This window comes from Monodon monoceros, unplaced genomic scaffold, assembly GCF_005190385.1.
Source record: "Monodon monoceros isolate NGI ecotype Baffin Bay Population unplaced genomic scaffold, NGI_Narwhal_1 Super_Scaffold_12, whole genome shotgun sequence".
Classification (NCBI taxonomy): Eukaryota; Metazoa; Chordata; class Mammalia; order Artiodactyla; family Monodontidae; genus Monodon; species Monodon monoceros.
Genome location: NW_021703768.1, coordinates 89,628,925 through 89,649,161, shown reverse-complemented (window position 1 = coordinate 89,649,161; position 20,237 = coordinate 89,628,925). Strand labels below are relative to the sequence as shown.

The window sequence follows — 20,237 nt, the reverse complement described above, 5'->3', positions numbered from 1 at the left end:
AAGGGTTAGCAGACAATATTTATGTAACCTACTATTTTCTAAGCTAAGAATAAAGTTAGTTAAGAACTTGTGCCTGAGACTTCCCTGGCAGTCCAGTGGTTAGGATGCTGCACTTCCACTGCAGGGGGTACAGGTTCTATCCCTGGCTGGGGAACTAAGATTTTGTATGCCGTGTCGTGCGGCCAATTAAAAAAAAAAAAAAAAAAAAAGAACTTGTGCCTGATTTATTTCTGTTTTTCAGTTTAGGTCCACAGTCTTTTATCCAAAATCTGCAAAGTTCTAAAAACAGAAATTGACAACAAAACCTGACCTAATATTAACTTACTTGATGGCAGATCTAGATCTAAATTAAAACGAGGACTATTTTCAAGTATTCATACATTTTGCTACAGAAATATGAAAGTGTTTGATTTCTGGGTGCTGGCTTAGACCCCAGTGGGAATTGTTAAGTAGTATTTCTAAGCATTTTTTACTACATTTTGCTTTTTTGAAGAAAATCATTTAATTTGGCTGTGCTTTCTCCATTATAGACACTAATCAAAAATAAAAGCTTCTTTTGTTTGCTTTTTATAGTTAGGCCTGATGTCATCTAATGAAGTTGATGAAATATTTACACTGTTTTCCACCCTCAAGAAAAAGGGTAGTTTACTTGGCTCTTGGTTTTTTTTTTTTTTAATTATTTTATTTATTTATTTTTTTAACATCTTTATTGGAGTATAATTGCTTTACAATGGTGTGTTAGTTTCTGCGTTATAACAAAGTGAATCAGTTGTACATATATACGTATCCCCATATCTCTTCCTTCTTGCGTCTCCCTCCCTCCCACCCTCCCTAACCCACCCCTCTAGGTGGTCACAAAGCACCAAGCTGATCTCCCTGTGCTATGCGGCTGCTTCCCACTAGTTATCTATTTTACATTTGGTAGTGTGTATGTGTCCATGCCACTCTCACACTTCGTCCCAGTTTACCCTTCCCCCTCCCAGTATCCTCAAGTCCATTCTCTAGTAGGTCTGCGTCTTTATTCCCATCTTGCCCCTAGGTTCTTCATGACCATTTTTTATTTGTTTTTTAGATTCCATATATATGTGTTAGCATACAGTATTTGTTTTCTCTTTCTGACTTCACTCTGTATGACAGACTCTAGGTCCATCCACCTCACTACAAATAACTCAATTTTGTTTCTTTTTATGGCTGAGTAATATTCCATTGTATATATGTGCCACATCTTTATCCATTCATCTGTCGATGGGCACTTAGGTTGCGTCCATGTCCTGGCTATTGTAAATAGAGCTGCAGTGAACATTGTGGTACATGACTCATTTTGAATTATGGTTTTCTCAGGGTATATGCCCAGAAGTGGGATTGCTGGGTCATATGGTAGTTCTATTTTTAGTTTTTTAAGGAACGTCCATACTGTTCTCCATAGTGGCTGTGTCAATTTACATTCCCACCAACAGTGCAAGAGGGTTCCCTTTTCTCCACACCCTCTCCAGCATATATTGTTTGCAGATTTTTTGATGATGGCCATTCTGACTGGTGTGAGATGATATCTCATTGTAGTTTTGATTTGCATTTCTCTAATGATTAATGATGTTGAGCGTTCTTTCATGTGTTTGTTGGCAATCTGTATATCTATCTTCTTTGGAGAAATGTCTGTTTAGGTCTTCTGCCCATTTTTGTATTGGGTTGTTTGTTTTTTTAATATTGAGATGCATGAGCTGCTTGTAAATTTTGGAGATTGACCCTTTGTCAGTTGCTTCATTTGCAAATATTTTCTCCCATTCTGAGGGTTGTCTTTTGGTCTTGTTTATGGTTTCCTTCACTGTGCAAAAGGTTTTAAGTTTCATTAGGTCCCATTTGTTTATGTTTGTTTTTATTTCCATTTCTCTAGGAGGTGGGTCAAAAAGGATCTTGCTGTGATTTATGTCATAGAGTGTTCTGCCTATGTTTTCCTCTAAGAGTTTTATAGTGTCTGGCCTTACATTTAGGTCTTACTCCATTTTGAGTTTATTTTTGTGTATGGTGTTAGGGAGTGTTCTAATTTCATTCTTTTCCATGTAGCTGTCCAGTTTTCCCAGCACCACTTATTGAAGAGGCTGTCTTTTCCCCACTGTATATTCTTGCCTCCTTTATCAAAGATAAGGTGACCATATGTGCGTGGGTTTATCTCTGGGCTTTCTATCCTGTTCCATTGATCTATATTTCTGTTTTTGTGCCAGTCCCATACTATCTTGATGACTGTAGCTTTGTAGTATAGTCTGAAGTCAGGGAGCCTGATTCGTCCAGCTCCGTTTTTCTTTCTCAAGATTGCTTTGGCTCTTCGGGATCTTTTGTGTTTCCATACAACTTGTGAAATTTTTTGTTCTAGTTCTGTGAAAAATGCCAGTGGTAGTTTGATAGGGTTTGCATTGAATCTGTAGATTGCTTTGGGTAGTAGAGTCATTTTCACAATGTTGATTCTTCCAATCCAAGAGCATGGTATATCTCTCTATCTCTTTGTATCATCTTTAATTTCTTTCATCAGTGTCTTATAATTTTCTGCATACAGGTCTTTTGTCTCCTTAGGTAGGTTTAATCCTAGATATTTTATTCTTTTTGTTGCAGTGGTAAATGGTAGTGTTTTCAGCTCTTGGTTTTTAAATTGATTTTTGTTGTTGTTGTTGTTAATAGTAGCATTGTTTTCTTTGCCTAGAATGATTCTGGCCTTTTAAGAGTTATAGGGTGTTGTCTTTGTATATTTATTTATAAGTTTTTTCCATGAGTGATAATGTCAGTACTCTGAAAAATGACAGATTTTTTAATAAACAGAGTATAGATGAGAAAAACACAGTTAATAGAAACTTTTTAGTAATATATTGACTTATAGAACCTATAGTTGGGTGTACTTAAATGATGGAACTAATTTTAGAGTATTCTTTAAGACACATCGAAATGACAGAAACACTTAATTTTTTTTTGTGTTTGTTTTTTAAGGCTTTCATCAAGGATAATGATTCTACCTAGGATTCTACCTATATATGCATCTGTAAGCCTTAAGATATATTTTAGGACCTCATTTAAATAGTCTGTACAATCTTGGGGAGTAATTCTATTTCTGTGCTACTGTTCCAGTTCTCTCTGCCCTTACTCTCTGCAAGAGATCACAGTTCCAGGATGCCTTTTAATATGGCGCCAGATAAATGTTGTAATTTCGTAGCTGTACACTCCTGTTTAGTTTCATTTTGCCACTTGTTCATCTTCCTAATGTTTTACTGTAGTTCTCCTAAGTTCTGGTATTTGCAGATTGGAGAAATGGGGAAACACAGTGACTCTCTCACCAGTACCTTGAGAAGGAAAGTATAAATAGCTTCTGCTTTGCGTCTGTGAGGGATTTTTGCATTTTCTCTGCTTTGTAAAACTTGAAGATGATATACTTGAAGAGTTTTCTTGTCATGTTAGTATTATAATAACTACAGAACTCTCTTATAAAGAACATAAACTAAAATTTACTGTGACATTTCAAGGTATAGGAATTTTTGGCCCCTTAAAAAGTATATAGTTTATTCTTTACAACTGGAAAAATACTTTAATGAATGTACAGCCTGATTCCCTGAAAAATTCTAAATGATCACTTAATCACATCTGAAACATTACACTTTATGGGATAAGCATTGTAGCTGGTTGCATTGCTCTGAGCTGTTTGACGAGAACTGAACGCCACCTTATTAAATTACAACTGCAAGGGGAATTTTAACAGGCAGCATATAATTACCAGACTTGGAATTAGACCGGAGAGTTAGGTTAATACCCTGCCCTTTTGAAATATACCCTGAGAACTTTAATAACTGTTTGAGGACAAGATCTTGAGTTTAAAAGAACCTTTCAGCCATGCCAGCACATTTTAACCTTAGGCCTAATTGCTCTGAAGAGAGGTTAACCACTTCTTATCTCTTAACCACTTCTTATAGTACTTGAGGTTTTTTGGCAGTTTTTGTCCTTAGGCCTTAACCTTGCTTAAAAGGTAAAAAACCTTACTAAAGATAAAAATGTCAGGACAACTTTTTTGTTGTTGTTGATGACTTTGGGAGAATAAAAGGAATATTGGTTATTTAGTTGATTACAATTTGATATACTTAAAAGGGATTTATTGAAATCCTCCCAGGGGTCACATTTTGTTTCAGGTACTCTGTAAATACAAATAATCGTGATTCCTGTTGCCTTGGTGTTCACCAGCCTTATGAGGAAAACAGAATATACAGATATACAGATAATTATCATGAGGCTAAATTAAGCTCCTTTCCTCTCCTGTATGTTTGCTGAAAGCCATGAAGAAAGCTCCTCTGATCTCGCTATCTCCCAACAAGTAAAACATCTATGAACAACCAAAACAAAGAGCTTTAAGCACATGCTCTAATATTTTAGGAAAACTTTATATCTTGTTTCCAAGTTCATAGAAGTTTAAAAGGAGTAAATTGGGGATAAATAACTTCGTTCCTCAGGCATGCTAGGGAGTCATAGATTACAATATTTTGGTACTAGGGGAAAAGATCAAAAAGTTGTAAAAGGCAGGCAGAATTCAAAAAGAAAAACCAGGGACTTCCCTGGAGGTCCCGTGGTACTGCCAAGGGCTCAGGTCTGATCCCTGGTCAGGGAACTAAGGTCCCACAACCTGCCTGGCACAGCCAAAAAACCAAACCATTTGGGCCTTATTTACTAAATTAAGTAGACATAGATTTGAACAGCTTCCATTTGTATTACTTTATTACAACATAGTTCAGTGTTAGTACTAGTAAAAAGTCCCAAACTCTCAGATTATGTTTAGTATACTATTTTGGAAAATGCAGAGAATTATATAATATGTTTTAATATAATTTCCTTCCAGAGTATTTTCAATAAAATTCAAAAGTGTTTTTGATCCACAGATGGTCAGATAAGAAAATTATCTAAAATTTCACTCTTCCCTAAGCTCCTATATAGTTGAGTTTTTGTGGATGTGATAAATATCAAAGAAGACAAACAAACCATTCCTTGGGGGACTTAGGGAATAAGAGGTTGCTTTTGCCTGGTTTTACTTCTGTATCTTATTTATACCTAGATTTGTACATAAAATGTTTTGTCTAGAAACCACATATAATTTTATTTATGTGAAAAAGGTTTTTTGATTCACAATTGAATCTGTAAAGAGTGTAATAATTGAGTAAGTTATAGTTTTTTGCTCTTGCATATACCTCTAAATGTTAATGGGAGACAGTACTAATGAAAGACCATATAAAAACCACAGTGGTATTTTAGTTTTTACTTTGAAAAATTTTTAATGTTTAACTCATACGCTTTTATAATCAAGAACAAATGGGTCCTCGTTAGTCCATGACCATTTTGTGTCCTGTTTGTTCTGTTGGTTGTTCTCCTTGAAAAGTTATTTTAAAATCTTTTCTCTTTTTGCTTTTAGTTCCTTATACTCCTGTCATTCTTAGTGGATAACTTTGTCTCTGCTTTCCTGGAGATACTGAAATAATTAAATGTGAACTTTCTTGTTTTCCTCTCCTCCATCAGAATACATATTAACATACTAACATATTAGAATATGTTGGTATTGGTTCCTATTTTAAATTTCTTCTTCAGTGAAGAGAGCTGACTTTTCTCATTCTGTGCCTGCAGTCATATCTGACACCTTACATATCTGTTACCTTTACTCCTGGGTTCCTTTTCTAAATCCTGGGGGCAGCCTTCATTGATCTTGCTCCCTCTTTTAACTACTTGCCTGTTTATATTTTCTCTTCCACTGCTGAATTTTCAGAATAGATGTTCCACATACTCTGCTTCTGTTCCTTCACTATCCACTATTATTAAATGCCTCAAAATCTAACTCCCTGTATTATTTCTATATTCTCCCATGTTAACAGTGACCTCCCAATTTCCATAGCCAATTGATTTTTTTCTCTACCCATTTTCTTTGACTTCAGTGCTACCATTGAGCTGTTTGCTCACCCTTTTCTGCTCCATGGTTTCTCTTCCATTGACCTATGTTCGATGCTTCTTTGCTGCATCTTCTTTGGGGTCTGCAAACTTTTTTTAAAAGGTTGACCAGATAGTAAATATTTTAGGCTTTGTGGACCAAAAGGCAATATTGAGGATATTATGTGGATACTTGTATGACCATTTTAAAATGAAAAAAACATCCTTAGCGTCCGGGCCACTAAAAAACAGACAGGTGGCCGGATTTGGCTTCTGCTCCAGGGCATAATTTGCTGACCTCTGGTATAAAGCTGTTGGGTGACCAGGAGGCTGATACTGCTATTCAGTAAGACCAGAGGATGTCAAGTAGATTTTCTTTGGTAGAGAAAAGAGGAAAATGGTGGTGTGCTGGTAGGAAATCCAAATGAAATTTCTAAGCAAACAGCTTATATAATGAAAGAAGTAACTACCTTTATTAAATGTTTACCATTTTCCAAAAATTGTGCAAAACATTTTATCTGTGGTAGTCATTTAAACAGCACTGTAGACCTGAAAAGTAAATATTAATATCCTCATTTTACAGATGAGGAGAAGTGAGCTCAGGGAAGTTCATTCATTGCCCAGGCTTGTACTAGTAAGTACTGAGCAGATCCTAACCTAAACTCTATCAGACTTCAGAGCTTGCTCTTGCCATTGTGGTGTTCCACTGCCACGGTGAAAAAGGCTATCATATGTTGTAGATGGAACTTTCACCTGATGTTAAATGTAGTATTTTGTTTCTTCAGTAAAGAAATTGCCTGTGGTAGGTTTTTTGTTTTTCATAGTAAAAAATCTTAGCCATCGATTCATAGTTTCCTCTGACTAGCCCTCTGAGCCAGTTTGGACTTTTAGAGCTACAAATTATTAATAGACATTAAGTTTGAAATTTTTCGTAGATAATAACATTCAGAATGAATTATTAATAGGAAATTATTGATATATTACTTTCTATCACTTATATCACAAATGTATGTTAATTTCTGGGGAACGTACTTTAAAGACGATTAATTGTTGGCCCTTTTTAAATAAACTGATATCACTGAAAGTTGTCTATGTAAAGTCGTTTGATAGCACAGTCTTAGTTAACTTCCAAGAGCTTACAGGTGCTTCACAATTCAGACAGATCTCCTTAGATGCTTTTCTGGGAAAAGGAACTGTGATTTTGCACTTAGAAAAATACCTTTAAATGCAGTGCTAAAGAAGCAGCTGCACTTTAGTGGTTTAGACTGAACGAATAAGAAGGCTAGTCGATGAATTAATTGAAAAACAAAAGAAGCAGTGTTGTAGAGGAAGGTCTTGAAATGAAAGAGTGATCTGGTCCTGAAATGGGAAAAAAGGTGAAGTGATTGTGAAGACATTCTTGGTGGTGGGAGGAATAGTTTTGATGAAAATTCGTATTTGGGGGACAGCACTTGGAATAGAGCATATTGGAAGGAAAGAGTTGGATGTAAGGATGTACTCATAACTGGGATCGGGTGTAGTAAATCATAAGTGCCATTCGAAGTTCAAACTTCTTTTTTTCTGTAGGCCAGTATTTTTTAAAGAGGGTAAAATATATTAAGTGGCACACAGACAAGTGTTTTTAATTTTTATCATTATATATTTATATTAGTGTGAATCAAAAAAAATATAGCTAGCACATCAAATTTGGAACTTTATGGATATTGCTTAAGAGATGACTAAAATGTATTTGAGTGAAAAAAAACTGTTGTTTAAAAAAAAGATTTGATAATAGTTGCTGATGATATTATTTACTAAGCACTGTTAGAATGTTTCCTATATATTAACTCATTTATTCCTCAAATGAACTCAGTGAGATAGTGGATGCTATTATATTTACCTGATAGGTGAGGCAATAAAGGTACAGAGAGGTTAAGTAACTTTTTCACAGCTAATAACTGGTGCATTCAAATCCAGGCCAGCTGACTCCAGAACCTGTGTTCTCAACTGCTGTACCTTAAGACACAGTGTTAATGTACAACTGTAGCAAAAATTGTGAGGACTGTAGGCAAATGGCTTAAGTTTATGAAATGCAGCTTTAGTAGAGAGGAACTGTTGAAAATTTTTGGAGTAATGTTATAAATGTACTGTTTGATATAAATGGAAGTGATAGGGATATTCAGAATGCGTTCTTTAAGTGAGTTGAGGGATTTGGGATTAAGTTTAGGGACACCAGTTAATAATTGATTGTCTCAATCTAGGTTTGGAGAAAAGCACTTGAACCAAGGTTTGTTAGGGGAAATGGAGAAAAAGGAGCTAGGACATAAGAGCCATTGAACAGAAAGAATGGAAAGTAAAAAAGGACTTAAAAGTGGGGAGTTTGTGAAGAGTCAAAGATATGTGGTTTCCAGCTTAAGGGCAGGATAATACCATTAGATAGAAAATGAAGAAAGGGACTTACAGCAGATGAATTTTGTTATAAAAATATAATTTTTAAAAGGAGGCTGAAAATCTAAAAATGTTTGGTGGGCAGTTAGTGGTTATAAAAGCTTAGTATGGTGATCAGGGCTGGGGATATATATTTAAAAGTTATCTACTTTGAGGTGAGTGTTATGTGTAATGAGTAATAATGATGTAGGCCAGGGGTCTGCAAACTCTCTTAAGGGGCCAGATAGTAAATATTTTAGGTTTTTTAAACTAAGAGGCAAAATCCAATATAAATAGGTAAAAAAAAACATTTTTAGCTCACATACCATAAAACAAACAAACAAAACAGGCAGCAGGGCCAGATTTGGCTAAAAGGCTATAGTTTGCCAGTCCTTGACATAAGCTTCTTAAATATGTTGACTGTTTATCATAGACATTCTTTTTCTATTGAAATTTGGAGATATTCCATCAGTTATTTCATTAATTCAGAAAAGTTCAGAAGTTTCATATGTTATCTTTCTGGACAGGATCAATCTCTGAGAGAAATGTTTAAAAAATGAAATTCACTTTTAAGTAGATGTTAAAAATTGCCAGAAATTAATCTAGAAATCCAACCCTACTTCTTAAAAACATTTCAAAACTGGAGTTGGTAATTTAGCTGTGAATTTGAGAAGCTTCATAGTCAAGGGAAGTTAGCTCAGTAAGCTCCTTTAAAACTATTCTCTGTGTTAGATTTTGACACTGATACAAGTCTGGAAATGATTTACTTGATCTTAGATTATTCTTTGGGTCACAGAAAATTTTACAGAATATAAGCAGTTTTGGCTCATACCCAATGAAGAAACACCTTTTATTTGCTATGCCAGGGCTCTCTTCTATCTCTTCTCCAGGATGTTTGGGCCCTGAAAATTGGAAGTTGATTTTATTTTTTTTTACTTCTGCTAACTTCTCAGAGCTCAGATTAATGCTGCTCTTCGTTAATTGCATCTTGGGTTTATCTGCCTGTAGAAGGAGACAATACCAATTATCACTTCCTTTCAAAAAAGTAAATTAAATTTTGTTATTTTGGGGTTTCTTAAAAGTCAGTGCACAAAGGGTAATATCTTTAAGAGAATTCTTGACCAGAATGGTTGATATGGTTAGAAAAAGCATTTAAGATTTATTTTCAACACTGTTAAGTAATATTTTAGCTTCTGGTAGTATAAGATGTCTGATGCTTTGCGAGTTGTTGAATGTAACCAAATTAACCAAAGTTAAATACGTATACTATCTAAAAGTAATTCTTCGGAGATTTTTTTATTAAACCTTTTATCACACTTTTTCATTCCTTATCAAAATATTCTCTTGAGTTGAAATTTATTTTGTGTTCACAGTCTTACCAAAGGACTTCAGTAAAGATTTGTCAGTGCTGCTTTTTATGAATTGAATCTCTCTCCATTGTAAAGTTTTTTGTAAAACGAAGAAAAAAGTAAGCTTTTAAAACATGGTAATAGTGAAAATATATTCATAGAGGATGTAATATCAGTTGTCAGTATGTAATTAGAAAGTTGTTTTAAGTCAGGTGAGTAATAACTCTATTATTTATTCCAGATAGCATTTAATCTGGCATTATCGAATAAATTACTGAAAATTTTGTGTAGAAGTATGTCTAAAATATAAAGAACCTGTGTCTAAGCACCATGGAATTAGTTACTTTAATGAAGAAAATAATAAATTGATAACTTCATAACTTGCCATATGCTATGTTCATTTGAAAAAGTTATATTCTGCTGAATATTTATCTCTGTATTTATTTTTTAATTTTTTTTTATTTTTTTTTTTGCGGTATGCGGGCCTCTCACTGTTGTGGCCTCTCCCGTTGCGGAGCACAGGCTCTGGACGCGCAGGCTCAGCGGCCATGGCTCATGGGCCCAGCCGCTCTGCAGCATGTGGGATCCTCCCGGACCGGGGCACGAACCCGTGTCCCCTGCATCGGCAGGCAGACTCTCAACCACTGCGCCACCAGGGAAGCCCTGTATTTATTTTTAAAATATGTTAAAATTTAATTGGCACCTGATGAAACATGTAGAGCATCAGTACTCCACTCTCTACCATGATGCCTGGTTAACACTCCAAATGATAAATGCACTTGTAATGACAGTATATTTCTGTTCTAAATTTGCAGTTCAGAATGCAGTGATGGAGAATGGTCTGCCTCTTTGCCTCATCGATTTTCTGGTACGGAAAAAGATCAGTCCTCAAGTGATGAAAGCTGGGAGACTCTGCCAGGAAAAGATGAGAATGAACCTGAACTACAAAGTGATAGCAGTGGTCCCGAAGAGGAAAACCAAGAATTGTCTCTTCAGGAAGGGTATGTTAACAGTAAGATTTGTTATTTTTATGCATGCTGCACAAGAGTGTTATACATCACATTCAGATTGGATAGCATTGGATATGCTGGTAATTGCATTTACAAGCCCTATGTAGGATCAGTAGATCCTGCTGAATTTTGTTATGCCTTCGGTGTTTTCCAAAGAACAATTAAATTGAAAATACTGGTAATTACAGTGTCTTGTCTTAGATACAGTATGTGTTTCCATTTTGCTTTATTGAAGAAACGTTGGACATTTAAAAGATCATTTTGGTAAGTCAGGTATGAGTGAATCAGAGCTGCCATTGCTATTCAGTGAAGATAATAGCAAGAGAGAAGGGAAGCCCTCAGAGGGAAATCAGTGATTTTTTCATGGAAATGCAGGCAGTAGGAAAAGTTGAAGTTTTAATATTTCTCTCTAATTGCATTGGATATCTCCAGAAATTAGTGGTTGATGATATATATCTTTGTCTTTTCCTAACTTTAATGGGAATGCTCTAGTGCAGGGCTTGTCAAATTTATATTACAAAGGGCCAAATAGTAAATATTTCCAGCTTTGTGTGTCAGTCTCTGTTGGAGCTCCTCAGTTCTACTGTTATAGGGTAAAAGTAGCCATAGACAATATGTAAATGAATGGGTGTAACTGTCTTCCAACAAAATTGTATTTATAAAATTGTCAAGCTGGAAATAACCTGTGGGCCATAGTTTACCAGCCCTTGCTCCACTAGTATTTCCCTAGTAAGAATGATTTGGGGTTTTAGGTTGATTTCATACATGTACACACACACATACACAATTTTTTTGTCTTAAATCACACTAAGGAAATTAAAAAAAAATTTTTTTTTAAATTGGGGTATCGTTGCTTTACAATGTTGTGTTAGTTTCTGCTGTACAGCAAAGTGAATCAGCTATATGTACACATATATCCCCTCTTTTTCTGGATTTTCTTCCCATTTAGGTCACCACAGAGCATTGAGTAGAGTTCCCTATGCTATACAGCAGGTTCTCATTAGTTATCTGTTTTATACATATTAGTGTATATATGTCAATCCCAATCACACGAAGGAAATTTGACCCTGTTTGTATTTTATAGGTTTCTGGCAAGAATGTTCGTTGAATTTTATTAAAGCCTTGTTAGCACCAATGGAAATGATATAATGATTTTTTACTTTTGGCCTAATGATCATGAGCAATTATATTTATTTATTTATTTATTTATATATTTGTGTGTGTGTATATATATATATATATACACACACACACACACATATATACACAAAAATATATATATATTTGTGTGAGTGTGTGTGTGTATATCTTTTGGTGTTTAAATAGCTATTTATTCCTTTAAAGACTGTTAGTATTTGCTTGTGAAACCTTCTAGGCTTGGTGTTTTGTTGTGAGGGAGTGTTTCTTTGATAATTAAATTTTTTTTCTATAATAATTGGTTCTAATTTAGTCTCTCAAGGGAACTATTTTGGTAAATATGTTTTCTTAGGAAAAACCTGTTTCAACTTGGACATTACAATTTTTACTTTTCAAAAAGTATAAATTTCCAGTTTGAGATTACTTCTGTAAGAAGCTCTGGAAATAAAGCATATTAGAAAATTTGTAAAGAAAGAAATGTAAGAACATAATTGGTCTTGATAGTGGTAGGTTGAGGTGGCATTTTTTTCCTTTTCCTAACTTCATGTTTGATCATCTCTAATCACTATTAGTTAGTTTACTAAGTTTTATTAATTTTTTCATATGTAATTTGTGATAGTAACTATTCATGCAACAGATATTTATTGAGCATATAGTATGTGCCAAGCATGGTCCTGGATCCTGGGATTATATCAGTGAACAAGACAAATAAGATTCTCCCATGGAGTTTACATTATGGTGGGAGAGGCAGGTAATAAACAAGATACAAATATGATAAATTACAAACTGATAATTACTGTGAAGGGAATAAAACACTAATGTGATAAAGTAACTGACAGGGGCTTACATTAATTAGAGTGATCAGGGAGCACTTCTCTTAGGAATTGACTTTTGAGCTGAGCTCTAAAAGATGAGAATTAGCAGTTAGTTGAAGGAGAGCTTTCTAGGCAAAAAGAAAGATGAGAGCAGAGGTACTGAAAAGGAAAGGGCTTGGCATGTAAGACGGTAGTGGGGCTGAAGCAGATGAGTGGAAAGAATAATAATATGAGATGAAGTTGGCAGGAACCAGACTATGCAGGACATGTAGCATCTGGAATTTATTCAGAGAGCAGTGAGATTTTAAGTGAGGAATTATTGACACACATTTTTAAAGGATCACTCTAACAGCTTTGTGGAGATAGAATTGGAAAGGGACTAAAGTAAAAAAGAGGATGAGAGTGGATTAGGCTGTGAGGGGATGGTAGTGAGAATTTAGAAAGGTGAAGAGGTTTCAGAATATTTTTGAGTTATAAGTATTAGGAAGGATTGGGTGTGAGATGAGGGAGAAATCAGTCAGTTATGCCTAGGTTTTTTGGTTGGAACATTGGGTAGATGTTAATGTTGTTGACTGAGATGAGGAAGCCTGAGGAGAGGACTGGGAAGTAGGAACTCCTTTTTGAAATTTTAAGTGCCAGTGAGACATGCATTGTAGATGGCAGGAGGCACTTGGATATTTAACCTACAAGTTTAAGGAAAGTATCCTGAATTGTAGGTAGATGTACAGGTATATGTATAAACAGAAGCACATTTGAAAATCATCAGCTACTTGCATTGATATCCTACAATAATAAAACCGGTCGTTTGATTAAAAAAAAATAGAAGTCAAGTGGTGAGGGGGGACGGAACTAAAATGCTGGACAGCAGTAGTATTTCAGTTGATGGGGGAAGATCAGAGTTGAAGTGTATAGTTTGGGAGAGGTCTGAAAGTTAACTGTTGACATGTTAAATTTGTATGGTAAAATTTCAAGGGTAACAACTACAAGAATAAATACAGAGTATATGTATTGGAAACCAGTAGAAGAGGAAAAAAGGAGTTTAAGACATGGAAAAATAACATTTAAAGTCAATCCAAATAACAGTTAAAAAAAAAAGGAAGAAAAAAGGCATAAAAAAGGGAAGAAAAATAGAGATGAAAAAGCAGGATGTAAGAAAAAGTCCTGTAATAAATATAAATTGCTTACTCTCTGCTTGTGAAAGAAAAGCTTCAAATCAGTTGCATTTTTTTAAAGTTAAATGCTGTTTACAAAAGACACACTTAAAGCATTAATATACAGAAAGATTGAAAGTAAAAGGGCAGAAAATGATATTTCAGGGAAACACTAACTAAAAGAAAATGGACTAATTATACTAACATTAGCAATTTAGACTTAAAGACAGAAAAAGCATTAATGGGGAGAGTGGAGATCACTATGTAGTAAGTCCAATTTACTAGTAAAATGTAGCAGTTTTAAACTTGAATGCACAGACTTAAAATATATACATCAAAATTTAACCAAACTAGAGAATATTGACAGATTTTCTGTCATATTAGAAAATTTTTAAATACCTTTCTCAATTAATAATTCATGGATATAAAAAATTAATTGCAGATTTGAACAACTTACTTAAGCTTGCTTTAATGAACACTGCATGCTGTGGAATACACAAACACACAAAAACTGAACATGTACTAGACTGCGAAGTACAGGTTAACACATTTCAAAGAATCAATGTCCTAGAGACCATTTTCTCTGACCACAGTGCAATTAATTTAGAAATAAATAATACAAATATAAATTCTTAATATATAAATATACTTTATATAAAACCCTCCATGCATTTTAAATTATCCATCCTTTTAAAAAAGCAGTAGGACAGGGCTTCCCTGGTGGCACAGTGGTTGAGAGTCCGCCTGCCGATGCAGGGGACACGGACGGTTCGTGCCCCGGTCCGGGAAGATCCCACATGCCGCGGAGCAGCCATGGCCACTGAGCCTGCGCGTCCGGAGCCTGTGCTCTGCAACGGGAGAGGCCACAACAGTGAGAGGCCCGTGTACCACAAAAAAAAAAAGCAGTAGGACAAAGAAGAAATCATACTAGAAGTTTAAAATGCTCACCAACTCAATGATAATGGAAATACCACCAATCAAAATCTGTGGAATTGCAATGAAATTGATATTTAAAGGGAAATTTATCTTTATAAATGCTTATGTTAGAAAAGAACAAAAGCTGAAAGTGGAGTAGCTATGCATTTAACTTAAAAAACAGTAAAGGAATATTAGAATCAACAAAGAAACTAAGGAGGTAAGAATTAGAATTAGGGAAGATAAGAACAAAATTCAATAAATCAGAAAACAGTTACGATAGAGAGAATCAAAGAAATCAGAAGTTGATACTTTGAAAAGATTAAGAAAAAGAGACATTCTACTTGATAGTGAACAGGAAAATAAAGATGACACAAATAAATAATACTGAAATACAAAAGTGGACACAGCTGCAAACACAATAAAGTTTGTATAGACTTTTTAAAAAGAGTACTATGAACTTTATACCAGTAAATTTGAAAACTTAGAAGAAGTTGACAAATTCCTAGAAAAATAGAATTCACCAAAAGTCACTCAAGAAGAAATAGGAAACCTAACTAATATGATAACTATTACAGATACATAATCAGTGGTTTAAAATCTTCCCATGGAGAAAACAACTGATCCAGGGATTTTAGAGCTGAATTCTCTTAAACTAAACTTTCAAGGATCATATCACACTACCCTTCGAGAGAATGGAAAAAGAACTATTTCTCCAAGTCATTCAAATAAGGCCAATATAACCCTAATACCAAAAGAGTTTGTGAAGGAAATTATAAACCTATTTCGTTCATTAAAATACACATCAGAATCTTAAACAGAATTATTGGAAATCTGAATTTGTAAGTGTATTTCTTTAACAGATAAAACTCAGTTACCAATCTGAGTTTATTCCAGATATGCAAAAGTAGTTTCACATTGAATACCTGTAAATGTCATCACCAAATTGTTAGCAAAATACAGGAGAAAATTCATATGATAAATTCTGTAGATGCAAGGGAAAAAATATCACTTAGTAATGTTCAGTGCCTCCTTATGATAAAAATTCAGAAACTAAGATCAGAACAGAATTTCCTTGCCCTCATAAAAACTGTCTAAAAAAAAATAGAAATCATTTCAATAAGGAAGCATTAAAAAAAAATTCCCCCTTAAGATCAGGAGCAAGACAAGTTGCACCATTTCTGTAGCCATTGGGGGGGAAGTATTAGCATGGCAGGATGGGAGAATAATAAAAGGCAGAAAAATAAAAGAAGATGTAAAGGAAGAGACACCGAAAAGGAAAGAACCAAACTAGGAAAATATATTTATAGTATAAAGTCTTAATGTGCAGAATGTATAAAGAACTTCTAGGGCTTCCCTGGTGGCGCAGTGGTTGAGAGTCCGCCTGCCGATGCAGGGGATGCGGGTTCGTGCCCCGGTCCGGGAAGATCCCACATGCCGTGGAGCAGCTGGGCCCGTGAGCCATGGCCTCTGAGCCTGCGCGTCCAGAGCCTGTGCTCCACAACAGTGAGAGGCCCGCGTACCGCAAAAAAAAAAAAAGAACTCCTAGACATCAGTAAGAAGAACTAACAGTCTGATTGCAAAATCACCAAAACATTGAGCAGGTAATTCAATGAAGAAGAAATATTAATGGTGAATAAAAATATCAAAAGATGCTTACTTAGATCATTAGTAATCAGGGGAGTGTACATTAAGATTACAAGGAGGTATCATCTTTTACCCACCCATCGGATTAGCAAATATTAAGAAATATGACAATGTCAGGTGTTTTGGAGGATATAAATCAGTTCTTACACACTGCTGGTTGAGGTGGATATTACCCAAGTATTAATTAATAAGAGAAAAATTAGTGGCATATTCGTACATGGAGTATTACATAGCACTGGTAATGAATGAGCCACAGATACATGCAAAAACATGGATGAACCTTAAAGATAGAATGTTGAGTGAGAACAACTATTCCTGGGAAAATGTGTATGATACCTATTTCATAAAGCTTAAAAACAAGCAGTAGTGAATATCTTGTTTAAGTATGCAAAAATAGTGAAAACATCTTTCAAAAAGCAATGGAGGTGGGGCTTCCCTGGTGGCACAGTGGTTAAGAATCCGCCTGCCAATGCAGGGGACACGGGTTCAATCCCTGGTCCAAGAGGATCCCACGAGCCGTGGAGCAGCTGGGCCCATGCGCTGCAACTGCTGAGCCTGCGCTCTAGAGCCAGCGAGCCACAACTACTGAGCCTGCGTGCCACAACTGTTGAGGCCCGCACGCCTGAAGCCCCTGCTCCGCAACAAGAGAAGCCACCACAATGAGAAGCCCGTGCACCGCAATGAAGAGTGGCCCCTGCTCGCTGCAACTAGAGAAAGCCTGTGTGCACAGCAACGAAGACCCAACGCAGCCAAAAATTTAAAAAATAATAATAATAAATATTTTTAAAAATTAAAAAAAAAAAAAGGCAATAGAGGGACTTCCCTGGTGGTCCAGTGGTTAAGAATCCTCCTTGCAATGCAGGGGACGCCGGTTCAATCCCTGGTTGGGGAACTAGGATCCTGCATGTCATGGGGCATGCACACCACAACTAGAGAGCCCATGTGCCACAACAAAATATCCGGTGTGCTGCAACCAAGACCCAACGCAGCCAAAAAAAAAAAGAATAAATAAATAAATATTAAAAAAAAGAAAAATGCAGTGGAATGACAACAGCATCAACAAGATAGTACTTTGCTCTGTGGTCAGGCCAAGGGGATAGGAAAAGTGTAGAAAACAAGGTATATGCTAGTCAGTGGTAATATTCTAGTTCCTGGCTTAAGTGGTGGGTTTATGAATGTTCAGTATAATATGCTTTATAACTAAAATAGATTGTATATATTTTGCATTTGAAAAAAAAGAAATTAAAAAATAAAGGGAATTGAAGGTGAGAAAGTGGAGATACCCAATTCTTTACTAAAGGGAAGGGATTACAGGTGGATTTTGGGCCTAGAAAAGTGTTGTTCTCACCCCTAAAAACCTAAAAGCATGATTGTTTGCTTGTAGAATGTTCAAGAAGAAAGTAATTAACTGATAATTATAGCAAAGATAAAGTGAAGTTCTTGAGAAGATAAGATGAAAAGGGATCCAGAGCTCAGGGAGAGGGTCTATAGGAGCAGAGACTCCTCCATTGTAACTAGTGGAAAGGTAACAGGTAGGTACAAGTGTAGGTGAGTCTGTAGATTTGCTGCTGGGAAGAAAAGATGAGTCTCAAGTGACTTCAGTATTCTCATTGTTACTAGATGTTGAGAGATGGGGAGGATAGGAAGGTGACATTTAAGAAGAAAAAGGTGGGAAATGGGCTTTCAGAGAACCAGGCAACAGACTTACTAGGTAGACACTTAGTAATTGCTGGACAGTATTAAGTGTCCATTTGAGATTTATGTTTTTGAATTTAAAGTTAAATTAGAGACATCACACTTTTGTATTTTTCTTTAGGCTTTTCCAGCTGTTCTGGTGACTTTACAAACTTTTAATGTAAATACTCAACATTTTTTAGTAAAAATTTAATAATAAAATTTTTCTATTAATCAATGCTAAATATATTAGACTAAAGAAACAATTCTTCAAATTAAGTGTTGGGAATCCATCTTTGCAACTGGATGCCATGGAATCCATGCAAAGGATTTGCAACAGGGTACCCTTGATTTTGTAAGCTGTAATTCCCTTTAGGCTTTTTTGACTCTTAAGTCAAATTTCATTTACGTTCTTCTGTACTTTACCTCCACGATAGGGATTAGAAATCTTAAACATTTGCTATACAATTAGTATTATTAAAAATGAGCTTATATCCAAAGCTTAGCAAGTACTTAAATGTATGTGTGTCTTGTTATAAAATGAAAACCGGTTAGTTAAATACCATTTAACTAGGAATGTTTATTATGCTGTTCAGAATTTTATAAAATAAATTTCTTATAATATAGCTATATTACTTTAAAATGTTGGTATTAACCTGAAGATTTAATATTCTGTGCTGTTTTTAATGGATACTCAAATTGCTGATTTTATTAGCTAAAGGAAGCCACTCAGATTTGTAAAATCAGAGTAGTTAGTGTTTTCAGGGATTTAATTTGATTTGTCTGCCTTTCATTTTCTTCACTTCTCAAGAAATTCTACGATGCATGATTATATAATAGCATATTTTAAAACTTTTTAATGAAAATTTCTTTAAGATACCCAATAGTATTAGTTTATTGGTATATCTTAATACTTTTAATATTGCTATTCCAGTAATGTTATTAAATTTAGTTTCTGTTATTGAAAAATAGAGATCTTTAATCATGAAGCATAAATCATAAAGGGAGCAACAGTCTATTTATCTGAAGCTTTGAAGTAACAGTATGGCCTGTAATTAAGAGAATATCATGTGGGTGGTCTTCTAGGATTTTCACTGGAGGTAGGTTGTGCAGATACCTGATGGGGCATTTTTCGCTTCCTGTTACGGCGGCAGCATTCATTTCCTCCAGACTGTGCTGAAATTGCTCAAAGGGAAAGAACAGATTGGCAATTTCCCTTCCCAGGTGAAATACTTGTGACGTTGGTAGTAGTGGCAGTAGGGCTTCTGCATCTTCCATCTACTGGGTTACTTTTTTAGACTTGACCATTTGGAGGTATGATTAAATAATACGTCTTTTTAAGTCTCATAAATTACTGTGTAACATTGTAATGACACTTTGTTGATTTTTGAATTACCAAAATGAAGAAAGGGCCTTGGAGGTCTAAATTTTTGTGAATGTGTTACTTATGGTGTGTGTGTGGTATGGGCATATGTGTATATATATAGGGAGGAAGAAAACAGAGATTGCTGAAATGTTTTCAAGATTTTTTAAGCATCTAAACTTACATTATATACTTACATTCCCATGGGGATATTTGTTTCTCTTGTTAGCTACACAAAATGAAAGATACTTTTGACCCTATTATTCAGAATCTCTTTTTTTTTTTAAGATCAAAATTCCTTTTGTTATAGTATCAAGCCAACTCTGGCCCAGCACATGGCTACTCTTCTAGCCTGATAAGTTTTGTGTTAAATGGTGAATGAACTTTATGTAACATGTTGAAAGCATATACTACACAGCACTTATTTTCTGTTTCTGTAACTGTGTTATAATGAGTCGTGAAAGACAATCAAATGTTTAAGCAAAATATGTAGCCAAGAATTGTTTATATCGTAAAAGAGTATTAATGACATTTTTGTTTATTGATTCAGAATTATTTCTTATTTTAGTTTCCTTCTTTGAATTTAAAAAACTCATAAATTAATGTTTATTTCTTATACTGAATCATTTTCACCAATGTATTTGAGTTTTATGTTATGCATCTGAAGTACAGAGTAACAGTCATTTTTTTTTTTTTTTTTTTTTTTTTGCGGTACGCGAGCCTCTCACTGTTGTGGCCTCTCCCGTTGCGGAGCACAGGCTCCAGACAAGCAGGCTCAGCAGCCATGGCTCACGGGCCCAGCCGCTCCGCGGCATGTGGGATCTGCCCAGACCGGG

At 35.2% G+C, this 20,237-nt stretch overlaps 1 protein-coding gene across 3 annotated transcripts in view; it reads left to right on the top strand.

The window, feature by feature from the left end:
• The window catches only part of PJA2 (praja ring finger ubiquitin ligase 2), a 78,264-nt gene that overhangs the window by 35,893 nt on the left and 22,134 nt on the right, over positions 1–20,237 (top strand). For all 3 annotated transcript variants that reach the window (XM_029215981.1, XM_029215984.1, XM_029215982.1), the window contains exon 5: positions 10,505–10,690. In XM_029215981.1, coding sequence (XP_029071814.1) covers positions 10,505–10,690 — 186 coding nt within the window. The remainder of the gene's footprint in view (positions 1–10,504; positions 10,691–20,237) is intronic.